Below are 24,897 nucleotides of genomic sequence, written 5' to 3'. Positions count from 1 at the left end.
GTTTGGCCCTGCAGATTTCCCTGGATGGCATCTCTAAATATCCACGTGGCCTTAAGTAGGCCATAAGTAGGTCTCTTAGGGCCCCAGGGTGACGTTTGAAAGGTGTGTAGGTGTTAATTACCATCTTCTTTTCAGGTTTCTCTGACCTGGCCCACAATAAAACCCATGTTGAGTTTATGGATCCTCTCTCTGGTTCTAAGGATGCTCTATGCACATTTCTTTGGATCTATTTAAACTATTGAACTGTGTGTTTCCAACACTGAACAAAGAAATGCATACTGGGGAATTTGTAAGGAATCCTTTTGGTCTGTTCTTACAAACATTCTCACTATTCTCCTAAACCTTCGGTTTATCAGGATGTCATTTTTCATATCAATAGTTATCAGCAATTCATTATTGCATCTTTTTCCTGGTCCTAACTCAATAGAAGAATAGGGATATAATTGCCCAGATATCAAAATGATAACACCACGTTACATGGGTTGTTGATTTGAGAGGTTGCATTTCTGGCATTTATTTTAATATCTTGGGGAATCAGGGCATGCCAGGAAAGCCACTCTCTTTCTCTTAATTATGAATCATGCCCAATCTTCCATTGTCACATTTTGTTTTGCTCAGTGGTATTCCTGGTGCTTCACCAGTGCTACTGTCCATCAAGACGGAAGTACACGGAGTCCATCTCACAATTGCCATGCAGCTATGCAAGTGTCAGTGAACGCTTTGGCTCAATGTGTCATGTGTGTGTGGGTGACTGATACCCTTCTTCTTATGGAGAGGGCGCATTGAAATCTGTGCGCATGTGAATTATGTTTAGTATCAATTCAATTCTTTATTTATGTTTTGGAACTCATAAGAGATCCACACAAAAGAAATATAACATATATTTGTACATACGCATACAAGATAAAAAAGCATATACTATTAGGCATTTGGGGCCCGATGTAGGTAGGCCGTTACCGATCGGTAACGGCCGAAAATACCGATTTACGGCCCTTACCGATCGGTATACTGCCATCGAGATGTAGGGCAAAAAAAAACGTCCTAATCGGTACAAATACCGAATCGGAATGGCTACCGAATTGAAAATAATCCGATACGTACATACCGAAAATCGGAAATGTAACGAATCGGTAACACACCGAATCGGATCAAAATACCGATTCGGTCCATGTACTGAATCGGTAGTGACACCGAATCGGAAATTATCCGAATCGGTCCATGTACCGAATCGGTACTGACACCGATTCGGAAATCATCCGATTCGGTCCATTTACCGATTCGGTACTGACACCGAATCGGAAAATATCCGAATCGGTCCATGTACCGATTCGGCAGTGACACCGAATCGGACATAAGCCGAATCGGATAACCTATCGATTCGGTAGAATCACCGATTGGGAAAGTTCCCGATTCGGACAGATAGGGAGATGTAGGGAAGCACAGAAATACCGATTTTGGCTCTAAATCGGTATTTCTCACTCGGTATTTACCATGGATTACAATCAGGTGGTAACCAACTCCAACCCATAAAAATAGACCCAAAATGCATTGCAACTTGCAGGATGGCAGCTTTTTATGTCATTGCAAGGCGGCTACGGCTACAGCAGGAAGGACAGAGGGAATGGCAAAGAGAGGAACAGGTCTACAGACAGAGGATCACCCTGTTCATGCTCACAGAGGCAGAGATCCTACAGAGGTACAGGCTGGACTCAGACACCATTCTGGAGCTCATCAGGGACCTCAAACCACTGTACCACCACCCCACCCCAAGGGCACACATCATCCCAGCGCACGTCCAGGTGCTATGCAGCTTACACCTGCTTGCGTCTGGCAGCTATCAAAGTGGAGTTGCAGCGGTAGGAGGGGTGACCCAGAGCAGCCTGTCAAGGTTCTTCCACACATTCCTTGACGCCATGATACACAGGATGGACCAATACATCTCTTTCCCTGCAACCCACGCAGAACTGCTACAAACTAAAGCTGACTTCTACCAGATGGCACAATTTCCCCAAATCATTGGCTGCATAGATGGCACGCACATTCCGATTTGCCCCCCAGCTGACACAGAATACATATACCGCAATCGGAAGTCTACGCACACCATCAACGTTTAGGTGATCTGCAATGCGAAGTGCACCATCACAGACCTGGTAGCAAAATTTCCAGGGAGTACCCATGACTCCTACATTTTTCAACAGAGCGGCATCTATGCACGGCTGATGGCTGGCGAATTTGGTGAAGGATACCTCCTAGGTGAGACACATCATCAGACCCCCATAACACAAAGTAGCAAAGTGTAATTCATGTATGCATGTGAGTAATGTTACCCCTTTTCCTTCCAGGCGACAGTGCATATGCCCTCCGCTCTTTCATACTCACCCCCTACCTCAACCCCTCCACACCCAGCCAAAAGAGGTATAACCGGGCCCACAAAAGCACAAGGAATGTAGTTGAACGGACCTTTGGCATCTGGAAAAGTAGATTCAGATGCCTGCACAAGAGTGGAGGCGCAAGGCAGTATACCCCCATCACCTGCTGCAAGATCATAGCTGTCTGTGCAATGTTGCACAACCTTGCGGTGAAGAAGGGCACTGAGGTCGAGTTGTCTGACTACGAGGACCATGACGACGACGATGCTGTCTAAATAACAACAGAGCCTGTCAGTCAAATGGTGCTGAGGTATGATAATTTCCAGAAAACAAGGGAGACCCAATGGGTACCTAGGGACCTTGGGCAATCAATTATTATGAAAAACAGTGGTCCATAGGATTGAGTTTTCACAAAGACAAATAGAAATATAGACTCCAATCAGTACTATATTGACAAGATTTTCAGTACCCAGCCGGGCCTGAATTTTTATTTTCAAATATAGGTAAATTTAAAAGACCATCAAGAAGGTCTAATGTGACAGTTAATAGGGTACAAGCCTGTACCTATCCAAAAGTACACTCAAGAAAAATTCAAGAGTAGGAAGAGAGCAAGGAAAAAGAAGGTGAAGAATATCAGGCAAAAAGAGCTGCGGAGCCTATTGTCCCTTGCATCAATAACATATTAGCACTGCAAGTTCAGACAACCAATTCATGTAACAGTATAAACACAATGGACAGGTTACACAATTGGAATGAATGTCGACGGCGTTTCGATCCCCGGCTCCTAGTGAACTGGGATCATCATCAGGACAGTAAGAGTGTATTGCCTGTATGTGCTTTCTTTAAAACCTTTTCAGGCGTTTTACATCAGCCTCCTAGTAGTTATAAGGAATAATGAATCGAAGGGCTGGTACCTCGGTGTCCTATTTGGTGGGTTGTAGGGGGTGCTGCCATAAGTTCCTATCTTATGATGAATGAAGAATTCAAATATCTTGGAACTTGAGTCGTGTGTATTCCTTATTAGGCATATACATTGGGACTCGAGGGTCTTGGTGAGGAGATAATAGTCCTATTTACTCGCGGTCCGAGTTGGCAGCAAGCGGTGTGCACAATGGCAGCGCGCCGGCTTCACGATGATACGGAAGTCAGCTCGGACGGATAAGGCACCGCTCTGTCCGTCGGTACCTTGCGGCTGAATAACGTGCCTTATCCGTCCGAGCAGTTGCCGGGTGAGGTGAGGTCCACTTCCCACACACGTTGGGAAAGACCTATTGCATCACCAGAACAATACTGAGAAGATGTGGTAGGATGGTTCTATAATGTTCACTCTGTTGTTAATTTAATTTCCTTAAGTTCAGCACATATTATAGTGCCCTTGCAGTAGCAGATACTAACTTGGCCCTGACGAATGCCAGTGACCCTTCACATTACGGCAGAAACATGTTGGCCCCTTATACATCTTACTTTGTTTTCTACTAAGCAAGTTAAACAGTGATTTTTTCACACTGTTATTCCACTATTTTTAATCTGACGTCTAGGCAAACGCTAATAAAGGTCTTTGTTTGCCCTGATAGCCATTTTAACACACCTTATTTTATTTTCTTGCACTGCACATATCAGCCTCACTCTTTGGTCTAACAACTGTGGTGACCATACCATGGTTGAGTGATGCGTCACTAAATTACAACCGGGCGACTGCACACTTACCTTGGCACTGGAGTCCTACATGATGAGGCTCCGCTATTTGGTGGGCTGATAGGACTTAATCAGCTACAGTTGATAGTCTTTTGATAGATTTACTCTTGTGCAAAATTACCAGTGTCAATTATCATACCTCAGCACCATTTGACTGACAGGCTCTGTTGTTATTTAGGTAGTTATACAGGGCGTATTAGCCTGTTTGGTCGTTAAACACCTCCCTCGGACCCTCCCTTACGAGTTGTTTAGATAGACGACGATGCTGTGCCACTAACACAGCCTGCTGGGGTGTCTACGCCAAGTGATGGCAGATACAGACGTGAGGAGATTACAGAAAACTATTTCTGAGTGAGTACAGATGCACAGACAGGTAAATGGTTGTGGGGAAAAGCAAATTTTAATAATGTTGCAACACCGTTACTGCACTGATGTGCAACAAAATAAAATGTAAAAGTAAAGAAAACAAATGTCAAAGGTCCGGGTTGCCTCACCCGCCCTGGCAAGCCTACTTCTTGGAGCGCTTGGCAGCCCCACTGGGGTGTGCCTCACCCCCTTCCCCATGTCCTGCGGCTTCTGCGGAGCGCCTGGTGCTCCGGCGCGGCTCCGACGCAGCACTGGCCAGGCTGCTGCGGCTGCTGCTGTCCCCAGCATCCCCGAGGTCCAGGGCTGGATTGGCCGCAGTACTGGAAATTATCATTGCCTCCATGGCTGTTGTTATGCGGGCCATTCCCCTGGTGACCTCAGCGGTGTCACCACGTTGACACAGTTGCACGGTTGCAGCAGCAAGGCGGCTAATGGATCGGTTTTGCACGCGGGCATCCCGCCTGCGCGAGTGCTCGTGCTCCTCAAGTCTTCCGCATAACTGTGTAATGGCTGTGGTCAGCCTGCCAAGACCTGCAGCAACCTCCTTGTTTGTGTCAACAAATGCCTTGAACCCTTTCACCATCTCGCCCATCTGCAGGTTGTGCTGGCGGAGCTGGCGCTGGCAGGCCATGATGGACTTTGCCTGCTGGCGTTGAATTTTGACCATGCTGCCTTCAAGCCCCTGGAAGACACTGCCCTCCCGTGCCGGCGCTGCAGTGCTGGAAATGGCACGCCTCCGGGTACTGCTGCTGCCGCCCTGCTGTGTGGGCTGGGGTGCCACTGGTGTTGGTGTGGTTGTGGCCGGGGCCTTACCCGCTGCTCCCTGGATAGGGTTGAGTGTAGCCACAACCAGACTCCTGGCAGGAGGTGTGGTAGGTGCAGGGTGGGCCGTTGTCGGAGAGTTCTCAGGGGAGAACAGCAATGGGGGTGTGCCTGACATTTGTGGGGAGTGAAGGAATGCGTAGTCAATTACCAGGTCTCCCTCTTCTCCCTGGCCAATGGTGTTGTTCTCCTCCTCCTCCTCCTCCAGGGCAGCCTGACTTGTGCTAGGCCCTGTCACCGCACTGGTAGTTGGTGCTGGTGCATCAGTAGCTTGTGGTCCTCCGCCTGATGGTGCCCCTAGGTATAAAGAAGCATTTGTAAATTGAGTGCCGATGTATTACAGTCACTACAATTTAAGCATTGCACATGTCCTTGCATATCCTTTGAATGTGTTCCACTGTTTTCTATTTTGTGGTTTTGCACTGCCATATTTTGGAAACTTCTGCTGACTACATTTACCATGATGCTTTTCTCTTGTATGTTGGTTACAGTACTGGGCTGGGGTTTGGCTGTGCATTGTGTCTAAAGGGAAAGTGTCTGGTAGGGTGTGTCATGATGCGCATGCTTCTTACCTGTAGCTGTAGCTCTGGCTGAGCTGTCCAGGGTCCCGATTCCTGTCACACACTCCCTCTCGATGGTGCTGGACACCAGTTCCTCCAGGTCCGTGAGGGGTGGCGCCGGGTTCCTGCCCCCACCAGTCAATCCAGCTTGCCTCTGCAGCTCAGCCATCTTGCGTTTTGTCAGGCTGCGGATGTCGTAAAATCGTTTTTTAAGGTCATCAAGGGTCCTGGGGGTGACACCTACTGCGTTGACCTTCTCACCTATCTCACTCCAGAGCCTCCTCTTCGTGCTGTCCAGCACAGTGAGGGACAGCCTCCCGAAGAGCTGCCTGTGCACCCTCACCACCTCCCCCACCAACACCTGCAGCTCTGTGCTACTAAACTTGGGCTTTCTCTTCTGGCCACCCTTCTGGCTCTCACTGGTGCTTGCCATCTTGCTATCCACAGTTCTCTGCCTCCTGCTCCCACTGCTGCTCACTGTGAGTGTTCAGCTCAGGCTGGCTCTCCAGAAAGTTCTTAATGAGCTGCACCTGCCTGGGTAGCCACTCCCTGCTTGGGTGGGGGAGGGTGGATCCACCTCATTGGCTGTTTCGGATTTTACCGAATCGGATTTTACCGATTCGGATTTAACCGATTCGGATTGTTCAATGTATTCCTATGGGCATTTTGGCCATGGGGGTGTATTCCGACCTCCGATTCGGTAATTGCCGATTCGGAATTTGCCGAATCGGTAATTTCCGAATCGGTGGTAGCCGATTCGGTACTTTCCAATTCGGTCCGTGCCGATTCGGTACGTATCGAATCACAATACCGATGCCGACCGATTCGGTATTTTTTCGGAGTTTTTTTTCCTACATCTCGTTTTCCGATTTCAGAATACCGATTCGGCCCGCCTCGGTATTTTGAAATCGGAAAAACCCATTTACCTACATCGGGCCCTTGATTCCCAAGCCCTCTAATAGATATCTAGAAAACATTTTAAAAAGTTAAATATATTAAAGCAAAACATTTCATTGGGCGGATTGTACAAAGCATTTAAAAAAGAGCTTGACGATAAGAGACCCAATTTTAAACATATATGTCTAAACCACTTTCTACGTGATGTCCGCAAGGCTGGGCATATAAAGAGAACATGTACAACATCCTGGGTGAACATATTGCAAAGATGACAAATTGCGGGGGACCCATACCATCTAGATGTTAAATTGTTTAGAGGAAGGAGGTCCTGCCTTAAGAGGAACCAGAAATGCTGTATTCCGTGAGGTATATTCCATGACACGTACAGTTGCATTTTCTTATATAGGCAGGAGTCAATAAATGGTGAGGGGCCCTTTTTTGCAAGAATTGCCTCCCTGTCAAGGCTAAAACTCAGTTTCCAAGTGGACAGTTTTAAAACAGCCTTCAACTGGCCTGGGGACAATGTAAACAAAGTTAATTCATCTAGTTGAAGGTATTCAACCGCCTTTCTAAAATTCCTCACAATTCTAGAGTGTTGTTTTAAGGATCCCAACAATTATTTTTTCATGAGACTCTGCATGGTTCCGGGTTCCCCCCGAGCCATGCATAACACCCAGCGGACAATCCCTGCTAAAGCCTGCACGCAACTACTATGGATTCCAAACTCTAAACTAAGAGCAGCCGTTGTGCAGGTAGTGTTAAGTGAGGCTAGTTGTCGGAGGATCTTTCCCTCTACAGTATGCAGAAAACTCAATTGCCCCAGATCAATTAATTCAACACCATAGAGCAGGGATGCTGAAATCTTTGCGCGAAAAACCTCTAGCAAATAAGGGAAATGTCTTTTCCCCGTCGCGCAATATAAGGCACTCAGACTTTTACCCTGGGCCAGAGCCTTTCGAGAATTGTTAGCAACATGATCCTTATCGCTCAAATTGGCAGATATTATCTTCCCTAAGAACACGTAGGAATTCACCACCTCCAGCCTGTCTCCCCCCACCGTCCACCTAAAGTTCTCATATTTCGCCTTTCTCCTACCTGCCATACACATGATTTTACTTTTTGCTAAGTTTATTTTCAGGTGATGATTTTCTGCATATATATGAAGTGCTTGTAGACGATTATTCAAACCTTTCGGTGTTAAATACAGTATCAGAATATCCTCTGCATATAGCATACAAACAATTGGGGAGCCACCTAGTACTGGGGCGTTACCATCGCTTGAAGACAAAAACGAAGGTAAGTCCGAGATGTAAAGAGAGAATAATAATGGCGCTAATAGACATCCTTGTTTCAATCCATTTGCAGTGGGTATCGCCTGGGATAGCCCTCTTTCGCGACCCAATAATACCCTGCACCAGATATCAGTATGGAGATCCCTAACTAAATCTAAGAGCAGTGAGGGCATTCCGAGAGAAGATAGCTTTCTCCACAGCAGGGGGCGATCAACTTTGTCGAATGCTGTGGAGAAATCTATAAACGCAGCCTAAACTTTTCCACCTCGAGCCCCTATGTATTTATCCAAAATTATCTGCAGGGCGGATAAGTTATCCATTGTGCTGTGACGCTTACGGAAACCCGTTTTCTCCAATGGCAGCAACTGACCCCCCTCTACCCAGACAGATATTAATGTTAACAGGCATTTCGCAAATACTTTCCCTATAGCATCAAGCAAAGCTATTTGTCAATAGTTTTGGGGCATATTCCTACCCCCCTTCTTAAATAGGGGTACCAGAATACTCCCCATCCAAGAGGGAAGAACAGTTCTATGTAGGAAGCAAAATCTGTATACTGGAAATAAGATTTTGCTCCATGATTCAGCATCCTGTTTTAACACCCAAACTGGGAGCTCATCAGTGCCCATGGCACCGGACGAACGTAAGTCCATTATGGCTGATTCGATGATCTTTTCGGAGGGCGGCTAAAACAACGGTCCAACATCGCCCACCCTTCTGTCGTCCACAACAGGCCTATTACCGGCATATAATTGCGTGACATAACCCACCCAAACTTTCTCGGAAATAGGGGGGGGAAGAGACCTAATTCTTGTTGTACAACCCTCACCAATGAGAGACCAGAATAGTCGTACATTCCCTCTATTTACAGCCTCCCTTAACTTTATCCATAAGGAATCTTCCCTCTCTTTATTCATTTTTAGCCTTACTCTCCTTCTCCTTAGTAAGGTTATTTTGCGAGACCTTTCTGTGGACCTATTCAAGTATTGTTCCCTAACCAGTGTGTAAATTTCTTTATTAAGCAGGCGTAAGGAACTAGGGACAGGATGCATATTTCCATGCGAATTAGGTTTCCTTGCGATCAGGACTACCTCCTTCATAAACCCCGCAAAATACTAGATTTCCAACCCTTTCCAACTAGGGAGTTCTTTTACAGTTTTATCTAATAAAATGGACAAGCCCCTTAGGGCCCTTGTATTCCAAAAACATCTCCCTGTTTTACCACTAAAACTAACCTGATCACCATTAAGCACCATGGATCCGTTTCAGGTGGATTTATATTAACAGTTAGGGTTATCACATTGTGATCGCTGTTTGGGGTTTTAGTGACTATCAGATCTTTTAGGAGATAAAAGGAGTCAATATCCACAGCTACGTAATCCAAAATAGACTCACCCTGATTGGTTTTGTGAGTAAAACTTGCTGGAATGTCAGAGGGAAGCTTGCCATTTACGATGATCCCCTCCAATTCAGCCAGTTCTTCCAGAAACAATTTCCCTCTCTTATCTGTTTTGATGTTACCAGGGAATAGAGCCTGTGGGATCTGTAATGATTCCTATTTATGTTTGTTTCTGAACAGAGCTAGACTCGTGTTAGAGACCTTACAATTAAAATCACCCACTAAAATTATGAGGGTTGCAGGTGCTTTGGCCTTAATACACTTTATGTAAGAAAAGACCTGTTTCACAATTACATTATAGCAAGCATCTGGGGGGATGTAAACATTTATAAGCGTAATAGATTTGGCCGCCTCAACCTCAGCATGACCAAACAATGTTACCACCTGAAAGAGGTTACTTGAATCCAAATAGTGGGTGAAGTTCCACTTGATCCGATTAGATAAGAGACAAGCAATGCCCCCTTTTGCATGACCTCTCCTGGAAGGAATAGCTCCACCTTCCAAAAAAATATAGCCCCCTCCAGCAAGAGTTCTATCCACACACCAAGTCTCTTGGAGACAAATCACGCTAGCATCAACCGAATGGAGGAACTGAAGTTTATCTGGGCTGTTTTTTATACCTGCAGCATTCCAAGATAATATCTTTAAGTCACAACTAAAGATGAGAAAGGGAAATCATGTTATCTGTTGTCCTACCCATTGGGCACTCTCCTCAACCATATCACCGCGGGATTTAACAGGAGGAGGATTTACACTGGAGACAAGACGTGTATTTTTAGAGACACAGATTTTTAGGTCATCAAAGCCAGCCAGACCACCCAGTCGACTGAGAGGGGGAGAAATGCTTTCTCCTGCTAATAAGCCATTCCGCAGGCCCCCCAAAATGGGAATAACATCAATCCCACGACTTTGAAAAAACTCAGACTGTTTCACAACGAGATTGGCAATGAGCTTAAAGTAGAATTTCACCCTAGTCAATATTCCAGTTTCCAATCTCCAGATTGTTACCAGGTCAATGTCATTTGAATTAATCAATTTCAGGCATTCTAGCTCTTCAAAACTTTTAAGTAGACGGGCCCTATTTAGAATCAAGTCAGTATCAAACAACGGGAGGAAATCCAAAATAACTGTGTCAACGCTTTTCTCTTCAATTAAAGCTTGGGAACTTTTAGAAGCCTCTTCCCTTCCTGCCATACCAAAGCATTTTTTTATACTAGGGACAAAAACGGTAGGGGCACCAGAGACAGGTATAGTTGATTCCAAGATAGGGGCTGACATACTAGGCTTCCCCTCATCAGCATTAGGGACCCCCAAGTTGGAAACCGCACATCTAAATGAAAGATCGCCATGCCCTACCGGTATCTCCCTATTCAACACCAAGGGAATTTTTTCCTCAAGTGAAAAAATTTCTTCATGATTCCCTTCCGAGTTGGACGAGGAGATATCACCTCTAACATCCTGTTTCTCAAAATGAATCCTTCTCTGCCTCTTTCTTCCAAATCTACGAGTAGGTTTCCTCTTTTTACCTTTGATCTTTTTTGGGACGCCTAATTTGCCATTTTTTTCCTTATCCTCCGTCTCCAAGGTAAAAATAGGAAAGAATTCTTTATCTACCCTTGATTGGGGCTGAATTACAATTTCCTTATCCTGGGCCGAAGGTGCCAAAACCGAGGAAGAAGCTTCATCCACCTTGAGCATAGGCACCTCCGCTACTTTTATTTCCAGGTCAGGAATTGCTACACAGTTTCCTAGAGGGGGACCCGGTAACAAAGATTTCACCTTTTCAACAATGAGGAGAATTTTTTCACCTGGAATGATTTGATCTGAGGTTATAAAATTACCTGGGGACGTTTTTCCCTCCACAAGATCTACTTTCATTCCAGCCCCAAACAGCCCTAAATCAGCAGTCCCTCCAGTTTGCTTAACAGAAGCTTTGTTCAGTAGGACCTTCAATATCTCATTGACCGTTTCTAAGACACAGTCTGACCCCCCTACAAATTTTTCTAATAAAGATAGAATTGAAGAGAGTAGCCGTTCTAAGGAGAGTAGGGTGTCAGAGACAGGTTTATCTGGTTTAATTACGGAAATGGGAGTAATACAGGTAAGGTTCATCTCTGGGCTCATGGAGATGCTAGAATGAGAAGTCATACATTGAGATTGAATAGAAGGTGTGCTGCTAAACAAATGGAGCCCGGAGGGGACAGCTGCCAGCGGAGTCTTAAAAGGCTCACAAATCTGCCTAGAATCCTCCGTCATGTATCTCCTACATACCTCCATATCAGAGTCCGTCAATATATTATCCCCACTCCTTGGTACCTTCATCTGAGTGGAACCATTAGCATCATATAAACCTGTATCCCTAGAGGTCAGAATAGATTTATGCAAATCAGTATTCACTGTTTTAGGACACAGCTCTACAATAACATCAATAGTGGGCATAACAGATTTACTTTGGATCTTAGTAGATAACAAATTCTCAACAACCCCAGATCCCCCTGCAGTTCCCTCTCCTGAATCATCATCGACCGTTAATATTGATTTGCGTACAACAGTATTGTCTTTCCCCAAAGGAAATTCCAAACACACCTCTACTGCGGGATTTTTATCCTTAACCCTTTCCCACAGATTGAATAGCTGGCATTTTCCCTTCAGCTGTGATGCGTGCATACTCTTATTACGGAGAGGGTTGGATTTAGTTTTGGTACAAGTCCTTCCTACCAACACTTTCCCTGACCGTAGCTTTCTAGCAGTCATAGCGAGATATGGAAGTGAGTATCAAATAATTTAAGGAAAGAAAAAAAATATATATATATATGCGCGGAGAGAGTGCAAAAGGTACTAGTTGAGCATATAAAACAGAATAAAAAGCAAGTGATAAAATCTGTGCAGTTGCAAACAATGACAGAGCAGTTTATGTGCGATTACAGAGCAGAGTACCAAACCAATATGTAGGGACAAATTTGTAAATAGAAATTAAAATGAAAATACGTGGGCCCGGCCCAGCCTACTTCGGTCTCTGAGGGTCTCAAAGGGTCCACCCTTTGTCCGGGCTTCGTCCGGCCCTCGTCCCGCTGGCACTGAGATTCTATACCCTAAATAAATACACAGATAAGTAGGAGGCGGGAAGATGACCAGGTTCAGGCAATCAGCGCCGCACGGAATCCTGGTCCTCGCAGTCCCGCCTGGCTCTTGCGGGGATAGAAGGCGGGGCAGGCAGGGCCTGTGATGATAATGGCAATCTCCTGCCAAAGTCCTCTGTAGTCGGCGGCACGAGCGGCAACCGCGAAGCGGGGGCCGCAAGATGTGGCGCGGTGTTCGGCACAAGGAACACAAGAGTCAGCAAGAGGCAGCGAGCAGAGAACAGATCTGCCTGTGAGTGCAGCAACAGTTCAGGCAGCCAAGTAACAATCCAGCACGGCTCACCCTCCACACAGAACTAATTCGGGAGGAGGCGGGAAGATGACCAGGTGCAGGCGATCAGCGCCGCACGGAATCCTGGTCCTCGCAGTCCCGCCTGGCTCTTGCGGGGATAGAAGGCGGGGCAGGCAGCGCCTGTGATGATAATGGCAATCTCCTGCCAAAGTCCTCTGTAGTTGGCGGCACGAGCGGCTCCCGCGAAGCGGGGGCCGCAAGATGTGGCGCGGTGTTCGGCACAAGGAACACAAGAGCCAGCAAGAGGCAGCGAGCAGAGAACAGATCTGCCTGTGAGTGCAGCAACAGTTCAGGCAGGCAAGTAACAATCCAGCAAGGCTCACCCTCCACACAGAACTAATTCGGGAGGAGGCGGGAAGATGACCAGGTGCAGGCAATCAGCGCCGCACGGAATCCTGGTCCTCGCAGTCCCGCCTGGCTCTTGCGGGGATAGAAGACGGGGCAGGCGGCGCCTGTGATGATAATGGCAATTTCCTGCCAAAGTCCTCTGTAGTTGGCGGCACGAGCGGCACCCGCGAAGCTGGGGCCGCGAGATGTGGCGCGGTGTCCGGCACAAGGAACACAAGAGTCAGCAAGAAGCAGCGAGCAGAGAACAGATCTGCCTGTGAGTGCAGCAACAGTTCAGGCAGGCAAGTAACAATCCAGCAAGGCTCACCCTCCACACAGAACTAATTCGGGAGGAGGCGGGAAGATGACCAGGTGCAGGCGATCAGCGCCGCACGGAATCCTGGTCCTCGCAGTCCCGCCTGGCTCTTGCGGGGATAGAAGGCGGGGCAGGCAGCGCCTGTGATGATAATGGCAATCTCCTGCCAAAGTCCTCTGTAGTTGGCGGCACGAGCGGCTCCCGCGAAGCGGGGGCCGCAAGATGTGGCGCGGTGTCCGGCACAAGGAACACGAGTCAGCAAGAGGCAGCGAGCAGAGAACAGATCTGTACCAGCCGCCATCTTAGTCACCTTTGTTGGTTGGGAAAAGCAAGAACCAGAAAAGAAAAGAGAAGCAAACTCCAGCCTCAGAGGTACAGTCTCACTTAATTAGCAAGGAGGAGGAATGAGAAATAATAAGACTGAGAGAAATGAAAATGACAAGTAAGTACTATAGTCGTTTGTTAATAATAAATGGGGTTGGGAAAAGGAGGTCTCCAAAAGCCATGGTGTGTGTGCTTCCATTTTATCGATTGCATCAGAGGTGTATAGAGTACACATGGAGTATTTTTTTAATATTTCATGAAAGCGCCTCCTTGGCTAGCCAGTGGATGCAGGGGTTTTTGAAAAATTAAAGTGCTGTAAACATCCTTCATAACACTTACATCTTTGATTTTAGTTCTTTGCAAGGCATTCCCATGTGATGAATTTGCACTGAGAATGCTCTAATAGTAGATCAACATACATGTATTTTCTATTTTTTTAATTTGAAGATATTGTGTATTTTCCCAAAGGTATTCTTATGGCTTTATTAAAATTCTTTAGTGGAGACAGAGCCGATGATTCGAGAGACAAGGCCTCGAGTGTCTCGTGATGCCTCCTCTCCTTCCTCAACATGGCAATAAAGATCACAATACTCTCAGCACAGTAGCATATATGGTTTATGAACGTATGGTTCATTATGATCAACTGGCATGAATAAAATTGTTGAATTAGAACCATGACACAAGGGGTTAAATATGTGCAGTGAGATAAAATTACATTGAATAGGCCTTTTGAGTATTATCATTTTTCTCTGTAATCTGTCAGATGTTAAGCAGTATGTTCTCACTGTAATTGTGCTGTACTATTAAAACATGGAATTTGTTCTTTGCACTGTAGTATTATAGTGGATGAAAACATATGTATAGGGACAATAGTTTCCACTTACTAGTTTATTGGATACATTTATTCGAACTTGTAAGGCTAAAATGTTTATGTGGTTCAACTGTGGAATTTTTTTGTTTAGTGACGCTTGTCCTATTTGTCCTTAGCTCTGGTGACTGTTACTGGAATAAGTGTCTACATCGCCTATTCTGCAGCTGTGTTCCGGGAGGTTGTCTGCATCTCGGGGAAGCAGATTCTTGACGGCATCGACATACGCTTTGGGTGGTCACTAGCCCTGGCCTGGGTCTCCTTCATCGCTGAAGTCCTCACCGGAACAGCATTCCTAATGGCTGCCAGGGTGGTCGGTCTGAAACGAAGGCGCGAGCAGACATTTTGAGCCGAAGGGACCAATGAGAACATTATGCTCTCAAAGGAATAATGATAGAACGCTCGATAATTTCGTGGAAGACTCTGTGTGACTCATTCTCAGCACTTTCTATGAGAAACTAAGAAGTTGGCAGAATATCCAAGAATCTCTTTTCAGAAATATTATGCCTAGAAGTGTAAAATAATGATTTGCTACTTTGTTTTTTTTCCTTTCTACAATAGTTAACCTGGTGGCCTTTGTGACCGTGTCTATTTGCAAAATGTAACTAATGTCCACATCTTTATACTGGACTGCTTCGCCCTGATCAATGAAAAAGGCTGGAAGAAGCTGCGATTATTAAAATTCGCGCAGAGATTTTTCAAATTGCCTCGGCCTGCGACACCGAAGAGTTGCTCGAAGAAGGACCCCAATTAGGGAGCCAATCTCCTCGGATGAGCACTGGGTGCAGGATGTGAGATTTCAGTTGGAAATATACGCATAGGACAACAAACGAGAGCTCGGTCACATTACAGAGGTACCGACCAATTATTCGCGCCATAGAGATTGCTCGCGGACTCTAAGTAGGAAGCCTCTGGAATGTTCTTAGAGCTGCTGGTTTGCAAATGACAGCAGCTGTGAGGCAGCTTGAAGAGTGCACCGTATTATGTTCTATGTTCGAATCTCAGTCTTGATTTGCTGCTACCTCTGCATTATGTTGTGCCCTTTAATTCTGAGTGGAATCATGGCAAACTGTTCATATGATTTTTAACTGCTTCGCCAATGTTTTTATCAACATCAATGTGCATGAACAAAACGATGGGTAAACATGTACCAGAATGAACCATGAGTGCATTTAACTTTTTCGCGAGGGGGAGTCACAAATTGTCAAGACAAAAAAAGTTTCCGCCATTTTTTTAAGTCTGAACTCTCTCACTTTGTAGTACCTTTTTAGAGTGTGTTCTCCTGTTTTCCGCTTTCAGGTCTGAGAAGAATACGGAGGACATGGCAGCCAATCGCATTGCTAACACTGCCAATCCGAAGGGAGTGAAGGGGCAGACAAAGGAGGCTTTCAAGGGAACAACCTTCTAAAGCAGGAAGAAGAATGTCCACTGGTTCTACACATACAAGTGCTTAAACACAGCGTTGGCAATGGAAGTCTTTCACTCTGTAGTCTCTATTTTTGGAAATATGTTGGCTTGTTCTGGCCTTCAAAATGGGTTTAGCTGAAGCACTGTATGAAGTAAAATATGACTGCTCACACACGCTTTCAGCAGGCACATTTTAGGGATCTCTTCGCTGAACCAGCCAATAAGAATGAGAACTTTCAGCTGAGCAGTGAGCACATTTTAGATTCTCTGATTCCAAGGCAATGTTATGGTGGGTGGAAGAAAGCAGAAAATGTGCATTGGTGTCCAGAAAAAACATTTATCAGCTTATGGTTAACTTTCTTAACGTTATATTTAATTTATCCTTTGAAGATCTTTGTTTACAGGTTACAGACGCATATTTTTTCACTGCTTACTATTTGCAGGATTCACAAATATAGGGCTCAATTAACACTTTTGGCGATGTCTAGAAAAAAATACACAAAAAGTGTCAATGGAATTACGCAACAGATGTTTGTATCACACCAAAAGTTTGTAAGCAAAATTATCATGGGATTCTTTTTAACATATATTTTTAATCGTATTTCTGTTTGACTAATTTAGCATGCCTATGAAGATGTATAAGAGTAATCTTCACTGAAATCTTTCAGATTTTAAGGTGGCTGCTTATGTCATCTGACCAACGAATTCTTAGAAGTAAAGTTCACTTGGAAGTTTACATACTCTCTTGCTCCTAGGATCTGGAACTTCCTCCCCAGCCAGAACTGGCACTTTCCCTGTTCTTCTTCAAGAAACTGAAGACCTTTGTCAGACCTCATTCAGGAGGTCAAGCTGCAGATAGAGCCTACTGGCCAAAACCGTTCTGGTGGAGGCCTTTTGCGCTTCTGCCCTGGGGCCTGCTTTACTATGGCTCTGTAAACTGGGCCTAGTACAAATTTCCGGATCTATGTTGATACAACGCATGTTATTACAACGCATGCTTTTACATCGCATTTTTTACAACGCAAAAACGTTTACAACGCATGTATTTACAACGAATGTTTTTACAACGCAGGTACCTTTACATCGCATACCATTACAACGTAAGTATAGGTAAATATATATTAATTTTATAATCGTAAATTAATTGAAAAAAATATAATTTAATGTAATTTAATTTAAATTTAATTTTAATTTATTTTTACCCTGTACTCCTGTACCCCAAAAACCCCAAACTGACCCTCAACCCCAAAAATACCCCCTTTACCCAAAAACCCAAAACTGACCCTGAACCCCAAAAATACCTCTTTACCCAAAAACTAAAAACTGACCCTGAACCCCAAAAATACCCCTTTACCCAAAAACTAAAAACTGACCCTGAACCCCAAAAATACCCCTTTACCCAAAAACTAAAAACTGACCCTGAACCCTAAAAATACCCCTTTACCCAAAAACTAAAAACTGACCCTGAACCCCAAAAATACCCCTTTACCCAAAAACTAAAAACTGATCCTGAACCCCAAAAATACCCCTTTACCCAATAACTAAAAACTGACCCTGAACACCAAAAATACCCCTTTACCCAAAAACTAAAAACTGACCCTGAACCCCAAAAATACCCCTTTACCCAAAAACCCAAAACTGACCCTGAACCCTAAAAATACCCCTTTACCCCAAACATATAACATTTAAAATATACTTATATACTTACCAATACTTACGTTGTAATGGTATGCGTTGTAAAGGTACCTGCGTTGTAAAAACATGCGTTGTAAATACATGCGTTGTAAAAGTTTTTGCGATGTAAAAGTTGCGTTGTAATGGTATGTTGTTGTAAAAGTTGCGTTGTAAGTGATGTTTCCCCAAATTTCCTCATTTGACTCTCAGTGGAAGCGAGACATGTAGTCACAAGCTTCTCAAGGAGGTTAGTTTGGGGGGGGTTACTCAGTTTCAAGAATCAATACCACCCCTCCCTACAGTGCAGTAAGATCAATGACCAACACAGTGCTTCTCTTTGAAGAAAAGACAAGCACTTTATCACACAGAAAACCTGGCATTCCACTGCACACTAAATAATGCATAAATACCTGTTTCACAGATGTGAGTCTGTGTGCTCTAGAGTCCTCAGTCGTTTAGGCCTCCATTGTCTCTCATAGGTCCTTCCTTTTATTGGGTCCACCCCCCAGGTTCAGAGTTTGAGGCAGGTCTCCAGTTGCAGCTTGTCCTATCCAATCCCGGTTTGTATTATCACTCAAATTCTCTGGCTAAGTCTTTCATGAAGTTTGTACGAGCTGCATTGGGCTATGTTTGGCCCTCCGACATGACAGGATCTCACCAGCAGATTGAAGACTCCAGATAGCATCTGGCAGTCTCCTTAGGGGTGGAGTGGCGCCTGATCTTGCAGCATATTGCCCGATTCGGCCTGGCAGGAGTGTAGGGTACTGTCAGGACCCTCTTCCAGGCAGCGGGCCGGAGATCACAGCTCACTCTTGCAGTTAGGTGGGTACTTAAACCACGGCATAACTCACTGCAAGAGTGAGGACTTGGTGCTTCTCTTTGAAATCAATAGCCACTCACTCACCAATGGCAATTCTTCAGCACAGCAAAAGCCAGGTGCTATCTTCGGCATACAGTGGCTTGAGGCGACAATGTCGATTCTTCATGGGGGGCCCACTGGGCACCTCTCAGCTCACCTAGCCTTCAGGAGTGGCTCCGGCCCAATAACACAGTTGGCAGTGTTGTGGTCACACGGTCCTATTATGAACACATGGGCTACCAGCTGCCACTAATCCCGGGTTTAGCTGGGCCTACTACAAGGGCAGACTGCTCCAGGTGCCATTCTTGCTATGACAGGGATAAATGACCTAGGTCACACTTACTGATCTGTCAGTACCTTGAATCCTTCAGCACACTTGCTCATTTATTCTCTATTGGGGGGACACTACACCATGGTTAATTACAACAGTTTCTTCCACGATCTTCTCCTTCTTTAGGGTTGGTGCTTCCTTCCTTCACTCCAAGGATAACAATCTTGGCACCCAGGACAGTCCAGTGATTCCTCCTTCAGATCAGACTCCAGGCGATGTTACTTCACCTCTGGGGAGTTGACTGTCAGCGTGATACCAACCGTTGGCTGCATAATACCTACTGAGTACTTTGCAGAGAAACAACAACAATGAATGAAGATGGCTCTAGATGTCCCATCTTCAAACTAATTTTGTAGAGGAAGGATGTGTATTTCAGGCCTGCCTCCTTAGAAATGGTTTGAGTTGGATCCCCTTTCATTTTTCTTGGCAAGATTACCATCCAGACTTGGCCTCTCTCTGAAAGGATGCTTTGCCCAATAGGACAGTCTCCAAGTGAATTGCACAATACAGAACTACAAAGAGGTAAGTGCAGGCTGCAACCAGCAATTTATAATTCCTCCTCACAGAGATCAGGCAGAGGGCAAATAATGTGTGCCCCTTTAATAGAGTTCTTTCCTTAACAACAGGTACTGCAGGCCTCATCCTGCACCTCCACCGCCTGCCTATTAGCAGCTGCAGTCAAAGTTATTTAGGGACTAATGTATTAGGAAGAGGCCTGGCATGTGTATTAAAAGCTTATGTTCCCTTTCTTCTCCATGGGGTTTGTTGCTCCCTCACACTATCAAGGAGATGCTAGCAATACACACATGCTGTCTGGAGAAAGCAACCTCTTCTCTATCTTGTACTCTGGTCCAGGTTGTGGGCTTCCAAAATGGATCCCACAGGCCTGTATCATTGCAATAGTGGTGCTGGAACAATTTTCAGACCGGGGGTTCTACCATCAATGTTCATTTGTGCTTTCCGGTTTATTATTTTTGAAATATCTGTACAGTTCATTTATCAGTATTTAAATTGTGGATGTTAAAAGAAAATTACATCCCCCCAGCCTTTCCTGTCCCACCAGCAAGACTGTCACCTAGTTCCCTCTGGAAAATGCTCACACTTTGGAGCAGGAGAAATAAAAGTAAACGCCAGTCCCCATGTTAAAAGAATAAGCAGCAATTTGTCAGAAAACTAGAATGACATTTGACTTCTGTCAAATGTGACAAGATAAAAAACAAAATTAAAAGACATTTTTAATGCTCTTTCACCGTACAACTCCAGCATGGTTGTTTGGAAGTGGAGAAGTGTGGCTCACTGGTTAGAAGAGGCATACCCTGAAGCAGAGGTCAGACCTGGGACCAGGGTTCAATTCCCGACGCGGCAGGGTCTTGAGCCCAATTGTCCACCGACTCGATAATTCTCGCTTCGGTGCCCACTCTAATCACGGGTTCACACTCTGCAACTCTGGCCATTAAGCTTGCTTAATCTCCACAACGGCCCCCCCGCGGTGGGATGCCTGGCTTTCACCTTGGGGATGCCCAGTACGGGTTATCTCACAGGGAAAAACCAGGACGGGTTCCCAATGCAAGCGCCGAGATGCCCTAGGGTAAGTCGAGCGCTATATAAGAACACACATACATACATATAGCACACCCTCCCTGGATGCCTACTTGTAGCACCTATTATAACTTGGTCTCAACACCCTCTCACGTCTGGCACACATGCACAATGTACGACACAAAGGATGTTGAGTTCAGGATTATAGTTTGTTCATGAGCAGCAGAACTTTGGATGAATGAGTCTGTATAGTTCGCATTCATGTCTCACAGGTAGCCTGCCATTCGAATTTGCTAACAGGCTATTCTTCCACCACCGCGCTTCATAACTGAAACCTGCACCAGGGACGGAAGTCCCTTGTCTGTATGAGAGTGCACTTGGTGATCCCCTCCCTGTTCACAAGTAGGCCCAGAACCTATCTGCGCAAGGCAGCACAATGGATTGGAGTCTGGCATGAGCAGAAATATAAAAAACAGCATTATAGGCATGCAGTTTTGGCACAAAGAGCAGTGGACACAACTGTGCATCATATAGGGGACATTCCCGTCCCAACAACCATCCTTTTCGAGTAACACAACATGTGTGTGTAACCCTCTGGATAATGAACTCCAGCGGGTCATTCTGGTTATTCTACCTGAATCCTTCTTTTATTCCTCTCCTTTGTACTCCTCCCATTTGCACCACCTTCATAAAGAGTTCCTTTGATTTCCACCTACATTTTCTCTCTATAAATCTCCAGGTATACAATTATTTAACGCCTTTACCCTCTTTTTCAGTAACTACTTCCTTGAAATAAGCATTTGCAATGCAATAAGTCCTGCTTTTAAGCGGATTTGAGCTATTGGCATTGAAAAGGCAATGCATTTTATTTATGTTTTGGTTTTTAAAACGTAAATAAAAAGCATTGTCATTTACAATGCTAATAGCTTAAACTCTCGCAAATGTGAGACCTATTGCATTGCAAGTGCTTGCATTTGCAATGCAATAGGGCTCGCATTTGCAAGAGTCTCAGCTAATGTCATTGTAAACGACAATGCCTTTTATTTAACTGTTTTGTAAACCAACACATAGTTAAAAGGCATCCTCATTTACAATGCCAATTTTATTTATTTATTTATTTATTTTTTGCATTTGTAATGCGCGCAGATACCCACAAAGGGTTTCCCGGCGCCAATAGCTCAATCTTTCGCAAATGTGAGACCTATTGCATTGGAAATACTTGCTATATGAAGGACGCAGACAGAGTGACGGAAATGTACTTAAGGAACAGTAAATGAAAACACAGTGCACAGCAGGGAGGAGGACGATGGGGTGGGGCTTCCCAGGGATTTATTTTAATGTGCTTTTATATAGCACATTCTTTACCCGAAGGTGTCAGAGCGCTTTACTATAGAATCAGTTACATCACATATGGACTTTGGAGTACATAAATAATACTTTTTGTGGTAATTTCAGGGAAATAAACATTAGAAAAACAGCCCCCCACACCATAAACAGACCACAAACAGCAAAAAAACAGCCCACACACTGACCTGTATTGCCAGTCCTTGTTGTGCTTCCAAATTTCCCTACAGGCCAGTCCTACCATGCCAACACACCACAGCAGAGAGCGCTTACATCACAGTGACTTCTTATCTAGTATGCTGCAGCCCATAAAGACTATTGGATTCATTTGTTTTGCTTGAAAGGGCTTATTTGCCAAAAAGGAGTACATGATCAAAAATGTGATCCATTTGACAAATCCAAAGCTCTTTATCTGGATCCCATGTTGGACTAAAGTAATTAAGGCCCAGCAAACACGTTGGCCATGGCACCTGCTGACAATGCACGTCCTTAAGGTGTCAAGTCTGCAAAAAAAAGGTACGGTTTAGGTTTAATTTCCCCTTTATTTATGTATTTGATAACCCCCGCACTGCGCCCCATTCATGCGTATGTACCCATATGCTTGGGACCTTCGATAGTCCTCCGAATAAATAAGCCAACACTGTTTTATTCCCTTAGTGGCAATGTTGGCCGCAGTTTTATTTTCATAAATGCATATTCATACGTCATATGGCATTTGTCATACAGCACTATTTTATGACTTGTCATGCATGGTCATAAATCATCCGCTTGCCTTTTGCGGATAACTTCATTGTCCCTTTGGACTGGCGGTTCGTTCTCTCTTTCGGGTTGTCTCCTCGCTTCCTCTGCGCGGGGTTAGCTTCCTTCCCGGTGTTAGGACCCTACTCGCCACCATGTTGGTCTCTGTGGTGCCCTGCCAGCCGGCGGGGGCTGAGCGGCGAGTGCCGTATCCATTGCTACCCCCTTCTCCTTGTTTGACCCCTCACCCTGCCGTTCGGCATCCCAGTGTGAGGGTCCCAATTCTTACACACTGCCCGTCGGTGTGTCTCCGTAGCTAGTATTATCTAGTTATTTACGCCACGCCACCTGGGAGGATTATGTCTTCCTGCGGCTCCCCCCTTTATGTCCGAGACAGGGCGCTTCTCTTTATTTGCAACCCGCCAGTGCCATCGCACCCCACAGGTTGCTCCACAACGCCTCTAATCCAACATCGGACAGGTGGACTCCGTCCCTTGCATAGAGCTCGGGGCGGTCCGGGTGGATGAGCCTGTGCCTTACACTTCCCATACCGTTGACCCTGCAGAATTTGCTTGCTGCCATGTTCAGCTTCCTCCTGGAATTTTCTACTGCTCTTCTTGACTCTGCCATACATGTCTGCTGATGAGCTCCGACCATATGACGGCCGTACTCTTAAACGCTCTGGCTGTCTCTGTGTGGTCTTTCTGGATGTCATGGAGGAGCGCCTTCCTTCTCCTGCTCACCAGGTCGTTCCCCCCTAAGTGGATGATCACCACATCAGGTAGCCAGGGTGTGTCTGCCTGTACTCTCTCCAGCGTTGCCGGTAGCTGGTCCCATCTCATCCCCGGCCTGCCCAACCACCAGATGCATGTGTTCACCGGCCTATCTTTCCGCTTGCAGCCGGCTTACTGTCACCAGGCCTGCAACCTTGCAAAAAACGAATGGCCCACCACCAGCACCAGCCGAGGTCTCCTCCCTGCTGGAGTAACATTTACAATAGCCAGTTTGCTGCCAGGGTGATGCCCCCGGGCCTGTCGGTGATCAATTGATTTTTTATATCAGGTGGGGCCTAACGTATGCCTGGAATGCGCGGGATCGCCACCTACCCACGGCTTTTATTCTGTCCTCTGAGATCCCGTGCTGAGCTGTTGACGTGGCCGCCCCAATCCTGAAAGAGAGGGACCCGAAGGCGGTGGGTTGGAGACCTGCTTTGCTCAACGCTAGGCGGATTACTGTCGTGAATTGGAATCTGTTCAAATGGCTCCCATCCCTGTGTCTGAAGAGGGGCCTCTCCCCTACTGGTCTAATTACCATGAAGGCCTGCAGGCAGCATACTACGCAATACCTCGGCTCCTCTATGCAGTGCAGCCAGATGGTGCTCCCCGCCCCAGCCTGGTCGGCCTTCGAGCGCCGTAGCTGAATCTCAATCTGGGCCCTTTGCGGCATTATGTCCCTGGCTTGTAGGCAGTCGTCAGCTGGCCACCCCTTCGCGGTGCCACCAGTTCGCTGATGCGGAAGGCACCGAAGAAAGCGATGGCGAAGGCTGCTTTAAACAGGCTGAGCTCGAATGCGTCCCTAGTGACGCGTCCCAAGGCTTCTAATAGAAGAGCCAGTTTGGAAAAATCTATCGTCCGTCTGCTGTCCTTTCTCTTGCCCTCGACGCGCCTCTAACCTTTCATGGCTGCCTTGATGTAGTGAGATGCCGCTGGGTCATACCCTGCCGCCAACTTTGTGAAGTGTGTTACTGCTGCTAGGTGCGCCTGGTTCCAGGACCTTGATTTGCTACTGTTGTATGCCCACAGGATGAACCTCTCCACCGCTGTGCCTGTTGCCCTGGCATCCTCTAGGTTTTGGATACCCCCTATCTGCATTACTGTGCCCACTTACTTCCTATATCTCTTCGCTGCTTCGGGGGTGAGGGCCTGGTTCACCAATACTGCGAGGTCTACTCCGCTAAGTCCCACAGGTGCCCCGGGAAAGGGGTCATGTCCTGATCTGCCCTGGGTGCCAGCTGACTGAATCTGTCCATCTGTGCTCTTGAAAGGGCGTCTGCCAGCTCGTTCTCCACCCCTGGTACATGCCGTGCCCTCAGGTCTATGTTGCCTTCCAACTTTAATTTAACCAGATGGCGCATTAGTGTCAGTATCTCTGGACACCTGGCCGCCCCCTTGTTGATGGACTGTACCACCGCCTTGTTGTCGGACCAGATTGTGAGCTTCATGTTGCGCAGCTCGCGTTTCCAGATCGCCAGGGCCACCACGATGGGAAATAGCTCGAGGAATGTTATGTTTCCTGTTTTGCCTGAACTGTGCTAGGCGCCTGGCCATTGCCCCCTGCA

The 24,897-nt window shown here is 46.0% G+C and overlaps 1 protein-coding gene across 1 annotated transcript in view; it reads left to right on the top strand.

Annotated features, from left to right (window-relative positions):
- TMEM114 (transmembrane protein 114) overlaps positions 1 to 15,542 on the top strand; it is a 1,091,582-nt gene extending 1,076,040 nt beyond the window's left edge. Inside the window, exon 4 of the mRNA XM_086939633.1 lies at positions 14,787 to 15,542. Coding sequence (XP_086795759.1) covers positions 14,787 to 15,016 — 230 coding nt within the window. The 3' untranslated portion in view covers positions 15,017 to 15,542. The remainder of the gene's footprint in view (positions 1 to 14,786) is intronic.
- Positions 15,543 to 24,897: the final 9,355 nt, after the last annotated feature.

This window comes from Lissotriton vulgaris, chromosome 10 (assembly GCF_964263255.1).
Source record: "Lissotriton vulgaris chromosome 10, aLisVul1.2, whole genome shotgun sequence".
NCBI lineage: Eukaryota > Metazoa > Chordata > Amphibia > Caudata > Salamandridae > Lissotriton > Lissotriton vulgaris.
Note: the sequence above shows the minus strand (reverse complement) of the source record. Positions and strands in the feature narration are given on the sequence as shown.